The sequence below is a fragment of the Oncorhynchus kisutch genome, unplaced genomic scaffold, assembly GCF_002021735.2.
Source record: "Oncorhynchus kisutch isolate 150728-3 unplaced genomic scaffold, Okis_V2 Okis02a-Okis13b_hom, whole genome shotgun sequence".
Taxonomy (NCBI): Eukaryota; Metazoa; Chordata; class Actinopteri; order Salmoniformes; family Salmonidae; genus Oncorhynchus; species Oncorhynchus kisutch.
The window spans coordinates 7,724,156-7,736,792 of NW_022261979.1; the positions used below are offsets into that span (position 1 = coordinate 7,724,156).

Here is a 12,637-nt window from a genome sequence, read left to right on the forward strand (position 1 = left end):
TGTCCCTATACCCATCATGATGTTGATACTAGACTATGAATGAAAGTTTACAACGTAGTTGCACACAGGTCGAGAGAAATTTGAGTAATCAAGGTGACACATTCCGGCCTTCAACACTCTTGCCTGCATCTAGCTGATCTAGGGTGTAGTCATTAGTCCAACAGTTGCAAACGAGAGTTTCTATTGGACAAATTCAGGTATGTTTATATCCCCGTTTCATTTGCTTCCGTTTAAGAAACGTTTTTCAACGTAATGAATACACCCCTGATCACACGCAAACACAGTTCGCTTTCATAGCAGCCACATTCAAGCAGCTCGTTGTATATATAATTCCTTCTTACATCTATCTACGCGCTCTCCTCCTCTCAACTTTTCCCTTCAGTTGTGGACTTCAGTGCACAACACATCAGCTGTCTGTGTCCAGACCCAAAAAAACTTTCCAAGCTAAACCTTCATATCATGACCGCTACACACAGCATACATTGTTGTCCGTCATAGTTGGCTAGAAGTACTCAAACTAACGCGTTAGTATACCCGCTACAATCATGCAGTACAGTGTACAGTCAGCAGCAAGCAGTTTAGCAGTTACACCAGTGAGTCCCGGTGGCAATATATTAATAAATCAAAAGCTTACCTTGACTTGGAAGAGTTCCAGTGTTGGATAGCCAGCTAGCTAACATAGCATCCCTCTCTGTTGGATAGTCATAGCCAGCTAACTAACATAGCATCCCTCTCTGTTGGATAGTCATAGCCAGCTAACTAACATAGCATCCCTCTCTGTTGGATAGTCATAGCCAGCTAGCTAACATAGCATCCCTCTCTGTTGGATAGTCATAGCCAGCTAGCTAACATAGCATCCCTCTCTGTTGGATAGTCATAGCCAGCTAGCTAACATAGCATCCCTCTCTGTTGGATAGTCATAGCCAGCTAGCTAACGTAGCATCCCTCTCTGTTGGATAGTCATAGCCAGCTAACTAACATAGCATCCCTCTCTGTTGGATAGTCATAGCCAGCTAACTAACATAGCATCCCTCTCTGCTGGATAGTCATAGCCAGCTAGCTAACATAGCATTCCTCTCTGTTGGATAGTCATAGCCAGCTAGCTAACATAGCATCCCTCTCTGTTGGATAGTCATAGCCAGCTAGCTAACATAGCATCCCTCTCTGTTGGATAGTCATAGCCAGCTAGCTAACATAGCATCCCTCTCTGTTGGATAGTCATAGCCAGCTAACTAACATAGCATCCCTCTCTGTTGGATAGTCATAGCCAGCTAACTAACATAGCATCCCTCTCTGCTGGATAGTCATAGCCAGCTAGCTAACATAGCATTCCTCTCTGTTGGATAGTCATAGCCAGCTAGCTAACATAGCATCCCTCTCTGTTGGATAGTCATAGCCAGCTAGCTAACATAGCATTCCTCTCTGTTGGATAGTCATAGCCAGCTAGCTAACATAGCATCCCTCTCTGTTGGATAGTCATAGCCAGCTAGCTAACATAGCATCCCTCTCTGTTTGAGCTGGGTGTTTGAGTAGGCTAAACTAGCTAGCTGCATACGCTAGCTGAGTATGTGAAAGTGGAAAAAATGTACTACCAAATATACAGAGCTTTCTCTCTCACTCACTCGCTCTCTTGCTTCTCCTTAATTCTGGAAAAAAGTTAAGTTTGGAAGAAATTAAGTTTGTTCAAAACTGTTCAACTATTGTCTTTCTCTTTGAGTCAACTACTCACCACATTTAATGCACTGCAGTGCTAGCTAGCTGTAGCTTATGCTTTCAGTACTCCCCCTCCCCCCGTCTCCCCCTCCCTCGTCTCCCCTCGTCTCACTCTTCCCCTCTACCAAACCAGCTGGATACTAAGCTATTCTTCAGTTAGCTGTGTGAAATGTGGCTATAATCTCTCTGGTCAAGGTCTTTTTGTAGTCAGTCAAAACGGACAAAATGGTTTCAAATCTAGTCAATCTACATGCAGCTCCCTGCTGAGCAGAGATGGGATGTTTTTAAAGGCTTGACGTTGGCTTTGACCTCGACGCTGTGCCTCTAAGTCTGTCTGCATTTCATCCCAGTTGTAGGCTTTGCATTTGGATATCTAAGGCACACATTTCATTTATTATGTCCAGGAAAATCCCCCCCCCAAAAATGTGAAATGTCAGGCAAAAAATGATCCTATGTTAATTGATCTCCCTGCTGAGAGGTGCTGTGTCTGTGGACTTAGTTTAATGAGATCAAAGTTATAGTGATGAAGACTTGAGCTGCCAAGCTGTAAAAAGGTATGAAATTCGGGCCAATAATGTAGTTGCTTTTTGAAGTGAGGTATATTTCTTACGTCTTACTGTTTCTAAGCTCAAAGTCAAGACGCCTATCAAAGATAACGAGTCTAACAAGAAGAATAACTTTCACCGTTTTTTTTCTTCACATGGGAGCATAGATGAGCATTGTGGAGACTGAGTCTTCTTGGGCCTCCCCTCTGAGACTGGTTCCTCTCTAGTTTGTCCTGGCCACTGTGCTTTTGTTTCTGCTTGCTCTTAGAGTTTAGGCTGAGGTTACTGTAAAGGATTTAGACTGAGGTTACTGTAAAAGGGTTTAGGCTGAGGTTACTGTAAAGGGCTTTAGGCTGAGGTTACTGTAAAGGGTTAGGGTTCAGGCTGGGTTACTGTAAAGGGTTAGGGTTCAGGCTGAGGTTACTGTAAAATGGTTTAGGCTGAGGTTACTGTAAAGGGTTTAGACTGAGGTTACTGTAAAGGGTTAGGGTTTAGGCTGGGTTACTGTAAAGGGTTAGGGTTCAGGCTGATGGTTACTGTAAAATGGTTTAGGCTGAGGTTACTGTAAAGGGTTTAGACTGAGGTTACTGTAAAGGGTTAGGGTTTAGGCTGGGTTACTGTAAAGGGTTAGGGTTCAGGCTGAGGTTACTGTAAAATGGTTTAGGCTGAGGTTACTGTGAAAGGCTTTAGGCTGGGTTACTGTAAAGGGTTAGGGTTTAGGCTGGGTTACTGTAAAAGGGTTTAGGCTGAGGTTACTGTAAAATGGTTTAGGCTGAGGTTACTGTAAAAGGGTTTAGGCTGAGGTTACTGTAAAATGGTTTAGGCTGAGGTTACTGTAAAAGGCTTTAGGCTGAGGTTACTGTAAAATGGTTTAGGCTGAGGTTACTGTAAAAGGGTTAGGGTTTAGGCTGGGTTACTGTAAAGGGTTTAGGCTGGGTTACTGTAAAAGGGTTAGGGTTTAGGCTGGGTTACTGTTTGGGGTTTAGGCTGGGTTACTGTTTGGGGTTTAAGCTGGGTTACTGTAAAGGGTTTAGGCTGGGTTACTGTAAAAGGGTTAGGGTTTAGGCTGAGGTTACTGTAAAAGGGTTTAGGCTGGGTTACTGTAAAGGGTTTAGGCTGGGTTACTGTAAAGGGTTTAGGCTGGGTTACTGTAAAAGGGTTAGGGTTTAGGCTGAGGTTACTGTAAAAGGGTTTAGGCTGGGTTACTGTAAAGGGTTTAGGCTGGGTTACTGTAAAAGGGTTAGGGTTTAGGCTGGGTTACTGTTTGGGGTTTAGGCTGAGGCTACTGTGAAAGTGTTAGGCTTTAGGCTGAGGTTACTGTAAAGGGTTTAGGCTGAGGTTACTGTAAAGGGTTAGGGTTTAGGCTGGGTTACTGTAAAAGGGTTTAGGCTGGGTTACTGTAAAGGGTTTAGGCTGGGTTACTGTAAAAGGGTTAGGGTTTAGGCTGGGTTACTGTTTGGGGTTTAGGCTGAGGCTACTGTGAAAGTGTTAGGCTTTAGGCTGATGTTACTGTAAAGGGTTTAGGCTGGGTTACTGTAAAAGGGTTAGGGTTTAGGCTGAGGTTACTGTAAAAGGGTTTAGGCTGGGTTACTGTAAAGGGTTTAGGCTGGGTTACTGTAAAAGGGTTAGGGTTTAGGCTGGGTTACTGTTTGGGGTTTAGGCTGAGGCTACTGTGAAAGTGTTAGGCTTTAGGCTGAGGTTACTGTAAAGGGTTTAGGCTGGGTTACTGTAAAAGGGTTAGGGTTTAGGCTGAGGTTACTGTAAAACGGTTTAGGCTGGGTTACTGTAAAGGGTTTAGGCTGGGTTACTGTAAAAGGGTTAGGGTTTAGGCTGGGTTACTGTTTGGGGTTTAGGCTGAGGCTACTGTGAAAGTGTTAGGCTTTAGGCTGATGTTACTGTAAAGGGTTTAGGCTGAGGTTACTGTAAAGGGTTAGGGTTTAGGCTGAGGTTACTGTTTGGGGTTTTAGGCTGGGTTACTGTAAAGGGTTTAGGCTGGGTTACTGTTTGGGGTTTAGGCTGAGGTTACTGTAAAGGGTTAGGGTTTAGGCTGATGTTACTGTAAAGGGTTTAGGCTGAGGTTACTGTAAAGGGTTAGGGTTTAGGCTGAGGTTACTGTTTGGGGTTTTAGGCTGGGTTTCTGTACAGCACTTTGAGATATCAGCTGATGTACGAAGGGCTATATAAATAAATGTATTTATTGAATGAATGATTGAGTATCCCTTGTCCCCCTGCAGCCCCTGACGTCTCTGTCCCTGGCTGACTCTAAGCTGAAGACGGACCTCACCATTGTGCTGAATGCTCTGGGCAGCAACACCAGTCTGACCAGGGTGGATATCAGTGGGAACGCCATGGGGGACATGGGGGCTAAGATGCTGGCCAAGGCCCTGCAGATCAACAGCAAACTAAGGTGAGGAGAGGACTGTCTCAGACACTCTGATGATGGTTTGGAGCAGAGAGGACTGTCTCAGTTTGTCTCTCTGTTAAAGTGTGTTACCGTAGAAACAAGACAGTGGGATGGTTTGATATGTGAATGATGATTCTGATCTGTTTCACCAGGACGGTGATCTGGGATAAGAACAACATCAGTCCTCAAGGTCTTCAGGATGTAGCAGCTGCTCTGGAGAAGTGAGTAGCAATGGGATTCTGTCTGTGTGTGTGTGTCTGCTAAGCTGTAACAGGAAGGATGTAGCAGTCATATGAGTATGTCTCGAGGAGGAGAGGAGGTGGAGAGGAGGAAGGGGGAGGATGGAAGAGCCTCTGGAAAGAGATGTCAGAGAGGGGCAGGCAGGCAGCCTAGTACTGTAGTGAATATGACCAGAGGAACAATGGAGATCTAGTTAGTACTGTAGTGAATATGACCAGAGGAACAATGGAGATCTAGTTAGTACTGTAGTGAATATGACCAGAGGACCAACGGAGATCTAGCTAGTACTGTAGTGAATATGACCAGAGGACCAATGGAGATCTAGCTAGTACTGTAGTGAATATGACCAGAGGACCAATGGAGATCTAGCTAGTACTGTAGTGAATATGACCAGAGGACCAATGGAGATCTAGTTAGTACTGTAGTGAATATGACCAGAGGACCAATGGAGATCTAGCTAGTACTGTAGTGAATATGACCAGAAACATCACAAGAGGGCATATTTTTTTATTTAACTAGGGAAGTCAGTTAAGAACAAATTCTTATTTACAATGACCCCAGGCTACCTGCCTGCGTCCCTAAACTCTAACCACTAGGCTACCTGCCGTCCCTCCACTCTAACCACTAGGCTACCTGCCGTCCCTCCACTCTAACCACTAGGCTACCTGCCTGCCCCTACACTCTAACCAACTAGGCTACCTGCCGTCCCTCCACTCTAACCACTAGGCTACCCTGCCGTCCCTCCACTCTAACCACTAGGCTACCTGCCGTCCCTACACTCTCACCACTAGGCTACCTGCCGTCCCTACACTCTAACCACTAGGCTACCTGCCGTCCCTACACTCTAACCACTACTGTGGTGAATTATTATGACCAGGAACAGTTCCAGAATACAAATGATGATACAGCAGGCTGCTGTGGTGAGGAAAGAAAACAGTGTGGTTATTGTGTACCTCTCTGCTCTGCTTGGCTCTGGGCCTGCTGTTCATCCCTGGAAGCACAGACAGGGCGGAGGGGGAGAGGGTTGAATGGGGGGTAGAGAGGAGGTTAGCAGAGAGAGAGAGAGAGAGAGACAGAGAGAGAGAGAGAGAGAGAGAGAGAGAGAGAGAGAGAGAGAGAGAGAGAGAGAGAGAGAGAGAGAGAGAGAGAGACAGAGAGACAGAGAGACAGAGAGACAGAGAGAGAGGGGGGAATGGCAGACAAGCACCAGACAAGGAGAGAGGGTTGAATGGGGGGGTAGAGAGGAGGTTAGCAGAGAGAGAGATAGAGGAGGGGGGAGGAAAAGAGAAAGTGGAGGGTGCAGCAGGAGAGAAATAGGATAGAGAGAGAGGAGGAATGGCAGACAAGCACCAGACAGGGCACCATGTGATTGGCTGTCTATGAATTTAGAGCTGAATGATATTAGGATCCACTCAGTCATGAGTGTCTGGGCATTTTCTTTGTTTCATCCTCATTTAAATAGAATCTACATTCTGTAATTGCTGCACAACAATAAACGTTGGCTGGTTGGATGCTTAACTAGCGCCCTGTGAGGAATCTGGGAGGCTGGTGATTTGTAATTTGCTTTGTGATGAGGATGGATGTGGACCCTGTGGTACACATGGTGGAGAGAAGAGGGGAGAGAGATGGAGAGAGAAGAGGGTGAGAGATGGGGAGAGATGGAGAGGGAGAGAGAAGGGAAGAGATGGAGAGAGGGGAGAGGGAGAGAGAATGGGAGATATGGAGAGAGAGAGGGAGAGTAGGGAGAGGGAGAGAGAATGGGAGATATGGAGAGAGAGATGAAGAGTGGGGAGAGGGAGAGAGAAGGGGAGAGAGATTGAGAGGGAGAGGAAGAGTGGGGAGAGGGAGAGAGAAGGGGAGAGAGATGGAGAGGGAGAGAGAAGGGGAGATATGGAGAGTGGCGAGAGGAAGAGAGAAGGGGAGAGATGGAGAGAGCGAGGGTAGAGGAAAAGAGAAGGGGGAAATGGGGATGGGGGAGGGGGAGAGAGACCGTCACATACACATGGTTAGCAGATGTTAATGCGATGCTTGTGCTTCTAGTTCCGACAGTACAGTAATATATAACAAGTAATCTAACAATTCCACAACAACTACCTAATGTAGACAAATCTAACAAGTAATCTAACAATTCCCCAACAACTACCTAATGTAGACAAATCTAAAGGGATGGAATAAGAATATGTACATGTAAGTATATGGATGAGCGATGGCCAAGCGGCATAGGCAATAGATGGTATAAAATACAGTATATACATGTGATGTAAGATATGTAAACATTATTAAAGTGCCATTATTTAGAGTGGCTAGTGATCCATTGTATAAAGTGACTAGTGATCCATTGTATAAAGTGACAAGTGATCCATTATTAAAGTGGCCAGTGATTGGGTCTCAATGTAGGCAGCAGTCTCTCTGTGCTAGTGATGGCTGTTTAGCAGTCTGATGGCCTTGAGATAGAAGCTGTTTTTCAGTCTCTCTGTCCCAGCTTTGATGCACCTGTACTGACCTTGCCTTCTGGATGGTAGCGGGGTGAACAGGCAGTGGCTTGGGTGGTTGTTGTCCATGATGATCTTTTTGGCCTTCCTGTGACATCGGGTGCTGTAGGTATCCTGGAGAGCAGGTAGTTTGCTCCTGGTGATGCGTTGTGCAGACCTCATCACCCTCTGGAGAGCCTTGCGGTTGAGGGCGGTTTAGTTGCTGTACCAGGCTGTGATACAGCGCGACAGGATTCTCTTGATTGTGCATCCATAAAAGTTTGTCAGGGTTTTGGGTGACAAGTCACATTTCTTCAGCCTCCTGAGTTTGAAGAGGCGCTGTTACGCCTTCTTCACCTCACTGTCAGTTACAATAAATGCATCCTCAGGATATATGGTTTCCAGTTTACATAGTCCAGGGAAGAGGGACTGTAGCTAAGAGATAACTGGCTATCTTTAGGTAAACACCCTGGGTTTACTAGATAACTGGCTATCTTTAGGTAAACACCGTGGGTCTACTATAGAAGTGGCCATCTTTAGGTAAACACCCTGGGTATACTATAGAAGTGGCCATCTTTAGATAAACTACTAGAGAAGTGGCCATCTTTAGGTAAACTACTAGAGAAGTGGCCATCTTTAGGTAAACACCCTGGGTTTATTAGAGAAGTGACCATCTTTAGGTAAACACCCTGGGTTTACTAGAGAAGTGGCCATCTTTAGGTAAACACCCTGGGTCTACTAGATAGCTGACCATCTTTAGGTAAACACCCTGGGTTTACTAGAGAAGTGGCCATCTTTAGGTAAACACCCTGGGCCTACTAGATAGCTGACCATCTTTAGGTAAACACCCTGGGTCTACTAGATAGCTGACCATCTTTAGGTAAACACCCTGGGTTTATTAGAGAAGTGGCCATCTTTAGGTAAACACCCTGGGTTTACTAGAGAAGTGGCCATCTTTAGGTAAACACCCTGGGTCTACTACATAGCTGACCATCTTTAGGTAAACACCCTGGGTTTACTAGAGAAGTGGCCATCTTTAGGTAAACACCCTGGGTCTACTAGATAGCTGACCATCTTTAGGTAAACACCCTGGGTTTACTAGAGAAGTGGCCATCTTTAGGTAAACACCCTGGGTCTACTAGATAGCTGACCATCTTTAGGTAAACACCCTGGGTTTACTAGAGAAGTGGCCATCTTTAGGTAAACACCCTGGGTTTACTAGAGAAGTGGCCATCTTTAGGTAAACACCCTGGGTTTATTAGAGAAGTGGCCATCTTTAGGTAAACACCCTGGGTTTATTAGAGAAGTGGCCATCTTTAGGTAAACACCCTGGGTTTACTAGAGAAGTGGCCATCTTTAGGTAAACACCCTGGGTCTACTAGATAGCTGACCATCTTTAGGTAAACACCCTGGGTTTACTAGAGAAGTGGCCATCTTTAGGTAAACACCCTGGGTCTACTAGATAGCTGACCATCTTTAGGTAAACACCCTGGGTTTACTAGAGAAGTGGCCATCTTTAGGTAAACACCCTGGGTTTACTAGAGAAGTGGCCATCTTTAGGTAAACACCCTGGGTTTATTAGAGAAGTGGCCATCTTTAGGTAAACACCCTGGGTCTACTAGAGAAGTGGCCATCTTTAGGTAAACACCCTGGGTCTACTAGAGAAGTGGCCATCTTTAGGTAAACACCCTGGGTCTACTAGAGAAGTGGCCATCTTTAGGTAAACACCCTGGGTTTATTAGAGAAGTGGCCATCTTTAGGTAAACACCCTGGGTTTACTAGAGAAGTGACCATCTTTAGGTAAACACCCTGGCTTTAGTACTACAGTATAGGCTGCTATATGTTCTCCCCGACCTCATATTCCCATCGGCCAAACCTGTTCCCCTGTCTGAATAGACCCTGTTCAGTCTGCTACCTGCTCTGGCTGTGATTTCACTGAGGAATAGTGACACGTCAGGTCGGTCTGACTGAACATATTGAGCCAGTTCCTTAGCTGTCCCTCGGAGACGTAAAAGCTGCATCTCGATAAATACAAAAGAGATTTTCAAAGCGACTGTTGCTTTTTACAGCTCTTTTTTTCTTTAACCAAACGGTGATATCAATCCCAAGATGTTTCCGGAGCGTTGGCTTGTTGTGAGACTGTTGATCAAGGCCCCTATAGTGAGTGGATGTATATTCTAGTTGTCCCAGATGAGCCGTGTTTGAAGGAGGTTCCAGTTATGTAGAGGAGTGTGTTAGATCAGGTATCGTAGGAGCTGGTCGTCCCTGAGTCTCTGTAAGGTTCAGTCATTAACTATTCCCTTTAGTGACACACTGAGGCCTTTCTGTCTGTCTCTCCCTCTCTCTCTCTCTCTCTCTGTCTCTCTCTCTATGTCTCTCTCTGTCTCTCTCTCTGTCTCTCTCTCTCTGTCTCTCTCTGTCTCTCTCTGTCTCTCTCTTTTTCTCTCTCTCTCTCTGTCTCTCTCTCTCTCTCTCTCTCTGTCTCTCTGTCTCTCTCTCTGTCTCTCTCTCTGTCTCTCTCTCTGTCTCTCTCTCTCTGTCTCTCTCTGTCTCTCTCTGTCTCTCTCTGTCTCTCTCTGTCTCTCTCTCTGTCTCTCTCTCTGTCTCTCTCTCTGTCTCTCTGTCTCTGTCTCTGTCTCTCTCTCTCTCTCTCTCTCTCTCTGTCTCTCTCTCTTTTTCTCTCTCTCTCTCTCATTATTAATGTACTATTCTGGGCTGACTTTCCAACTGCAGAGGATCAGTAACCTCACTTAACGATGTCAAGTCACAATCAATTAGGAGATGAAATGGCTTGTTTCAGACCTGCTCTTCTCTCTGTCAGCAGCCAGGGGCCGGGCCCTCACACACACATACACACACACACACACACACACACACACACACACACACACACACACACACACACACACACACACACACACACACACACACACACACACACACACACACACACTGTATGCATTATAATGCTAAAAGAATCACATTAGTTGAATCAGATACTGTATACATTAAAATGTTAAAGATAGAATCATTTTAGTTGAATCAGATACTTTATGCATTATAATGCAAAAAGAATCACATTAGTTGAATCAGATACTGTGTTAGTTCATGACTGGCTTTTAAACCAATTCAGATTTCTATAACTAACTGAGTCATAATGTTTAAATATGAATGACAATATCTGGTTAAATTTGACTGGAATGAATAAGTACATTATACTATCTGTTTAAACTATGCTAAATTTATGGGACCGTCCATCTCATTGACAGAAACTTCACCATCCGGTTCATGCCTATCCCCATCATCGATGCGTCTCAGGCTCTCAAAGCCAGCCCAGAGAAGACTGAGGATGCCCTGCTCAAGGTGAGTCAGTCTCTTAAAGCCAGCCCAGAGAAGACTGAGGATGCCCTGCTCAAAGTGAGTCAGTCTCTTAAAGCCAGCCCAGAGAAGACTGAGGATGCCCTGCTCAAGGTGAGTCAGTCTCTTAAAGCCAGCCCAGAGAAGACTGAAGGTGAGTTCGTCTCTTAAAGCCAGCCCAGAGGAGACTGAGGACACCCTGCTCAAGGTGAGTCAGTCTCTTAAAGCCAGCCCAGAGAAGACTGAAGATGCCCTGCTCAAGGTGAGTCAGTCTCTTAAAGCCCAGAGAAGACTGAACATGCCCTGCTCAAGGTGAGTCAGACTCTTAAAGCCCAGAGAAGACTGAAGGTGAGTCAGACTCTTCAAACCTCTGAGGAACTGGTTGAACTATCAATCAATATGATTATTTTTCCAATTGGGATTTGTTGTGTAGTCTGGGTACAAAAACAAAAACATATATATTCACCTAACACACAAATACAATAACAAAATCTTTGATTTACAACTATTCTTCTACTTGGATATCATTGCTATGACAAATGTCTGACAGTGTAATGCTCTCTGCTCTCTTCAGATTGAGAACTACCTGTTCCGGAACCATGAGACTCGTCAATACCTCCAGGAGCAGGCCTACCGCCTCCAACAGGGCATCGTTACCACCACCACTCAGCAGGTGACACGCGCGCTAACAGTATTTAAAAATACAGTACCATCTAAATACAGCCGCAGAGGTAAAACCGGGGTCAGCAACACCGGGGGGTCAGTAACACAGGGGTCAGCAACACGGGGGGGTCAGTAACACAGGGGTCAGCAACACCGGGGGGTCAGTAACACAGGGGTCAGCAACACGGGGGGTCAGTAACACAGGGGTCAGCAACACGGGGGGGTCGGTAACACGGGGGTCAGTAACACAGGGGTCAGTAACACGGGGTCAGCAACACGGGGTCAGTAACACAGGGGTCAGTAAACACAGGGGTCAGCAACACGGGGTCACTAACACGGGGGTCAGTAAACACAGGGGTCAGCAACACGGGGTCAGTAACACGGGGTCAGCTACACGGGGTCAGTAACACGGGGGTCAGTAAACACAGGGGTCGGCAACACGGGGTCAGCAGCATGGGGTCAATAACACGTGGGTCAAGAAAACACAGGGGTCAGCAACACGGGGTCAGTAACACGGGGGTCAGCAACACGGGGGTCAGCAACACAGGGGTCAGCAACACGGGGGTCAGTAACACAGGGGTCAGTAACACGGGGGTCAGCAACACAGGGGATAGCAACACGGAGGTCAGCAACACAGGGGTCAGCAACACGGGGGTCAGCAACACAGGGGTCAGCAACACAGGGGTCAGCAACACAGGGGTCAGCAACACGGGGGTCAGCAGCACGGGGGTCAGCAACACAGGGGTCAGCAACACGGGGGTCAGCAACACGGGGGTCAGCAACACGGGGGTCAGTAACACGGGGGTCAGCAACACAGGGGTCAGCAACACAGGGGTTAGCAACACAATGACCTCAAGCATACTTCCAAAGTTGTAGCAAAATGGCTTAAGGACAATAAAATCAAGGTATTGGAGTGGCCATCACAAAGCCCTGACCAACATTTGTGGGCAGAACTAAAAAAGCATGTACGAGCAAGGAGGCCTACAAACCTGACTCAGTTACACCAGCTATGTGAGACACGATGCTTAGTGATTCATTTCATGGTGAAGATGAGAGATGATTCTTAGTGATTCATTTCATGGTTAAAATGAGACACGATTCTTAGTGATTCATTTCATGGTGAAGATGAGACATGATTCTTTGATTCATTTCATGGTGAAGATGAGACACGATGCTTAGTGATTCATTTCATGGTGAAGATGAGAGATGATTCTTAGTGATTCATTTCATGGTGAAGATGAGAC

The 12,637-nt window shown here is 46.0% G+C and overlaps 1 protein-coding gene across 2 annotated transcripts in view; it reads left to right on the plus strand.

The window, feature by feature from the left end:
* Positions 1-12,637, plus strand: part of LOC109885452 (F-actin-uncapping protein LRRC16A) — a 219,611-nt gene that overhangs the window by 159,814 nt on the left and 47,160 nt on the right. For both annotated transcript variants that reach the window (XM_031811859.1, XM_031811858.1), the window contains 4 exons: positions 4,493-4,665; positions 4,815-4,883; positions 10,643-10,736; positions 11,305-11,403. In XM_031811859.1, coding sequence (XP_031667719.1) covers positions 4,493-4,665; positions 4,815-4,883; positions 10,643-10,736; positions 11,305-11,403 — 435 coding nt within the window. The remainder of the gene's footprint in view (positions 1-4,492; positions 4,666-4,814; positions 4,884-10,642; positions 10,737-11,304; positions 11,404-12,637) is intronic.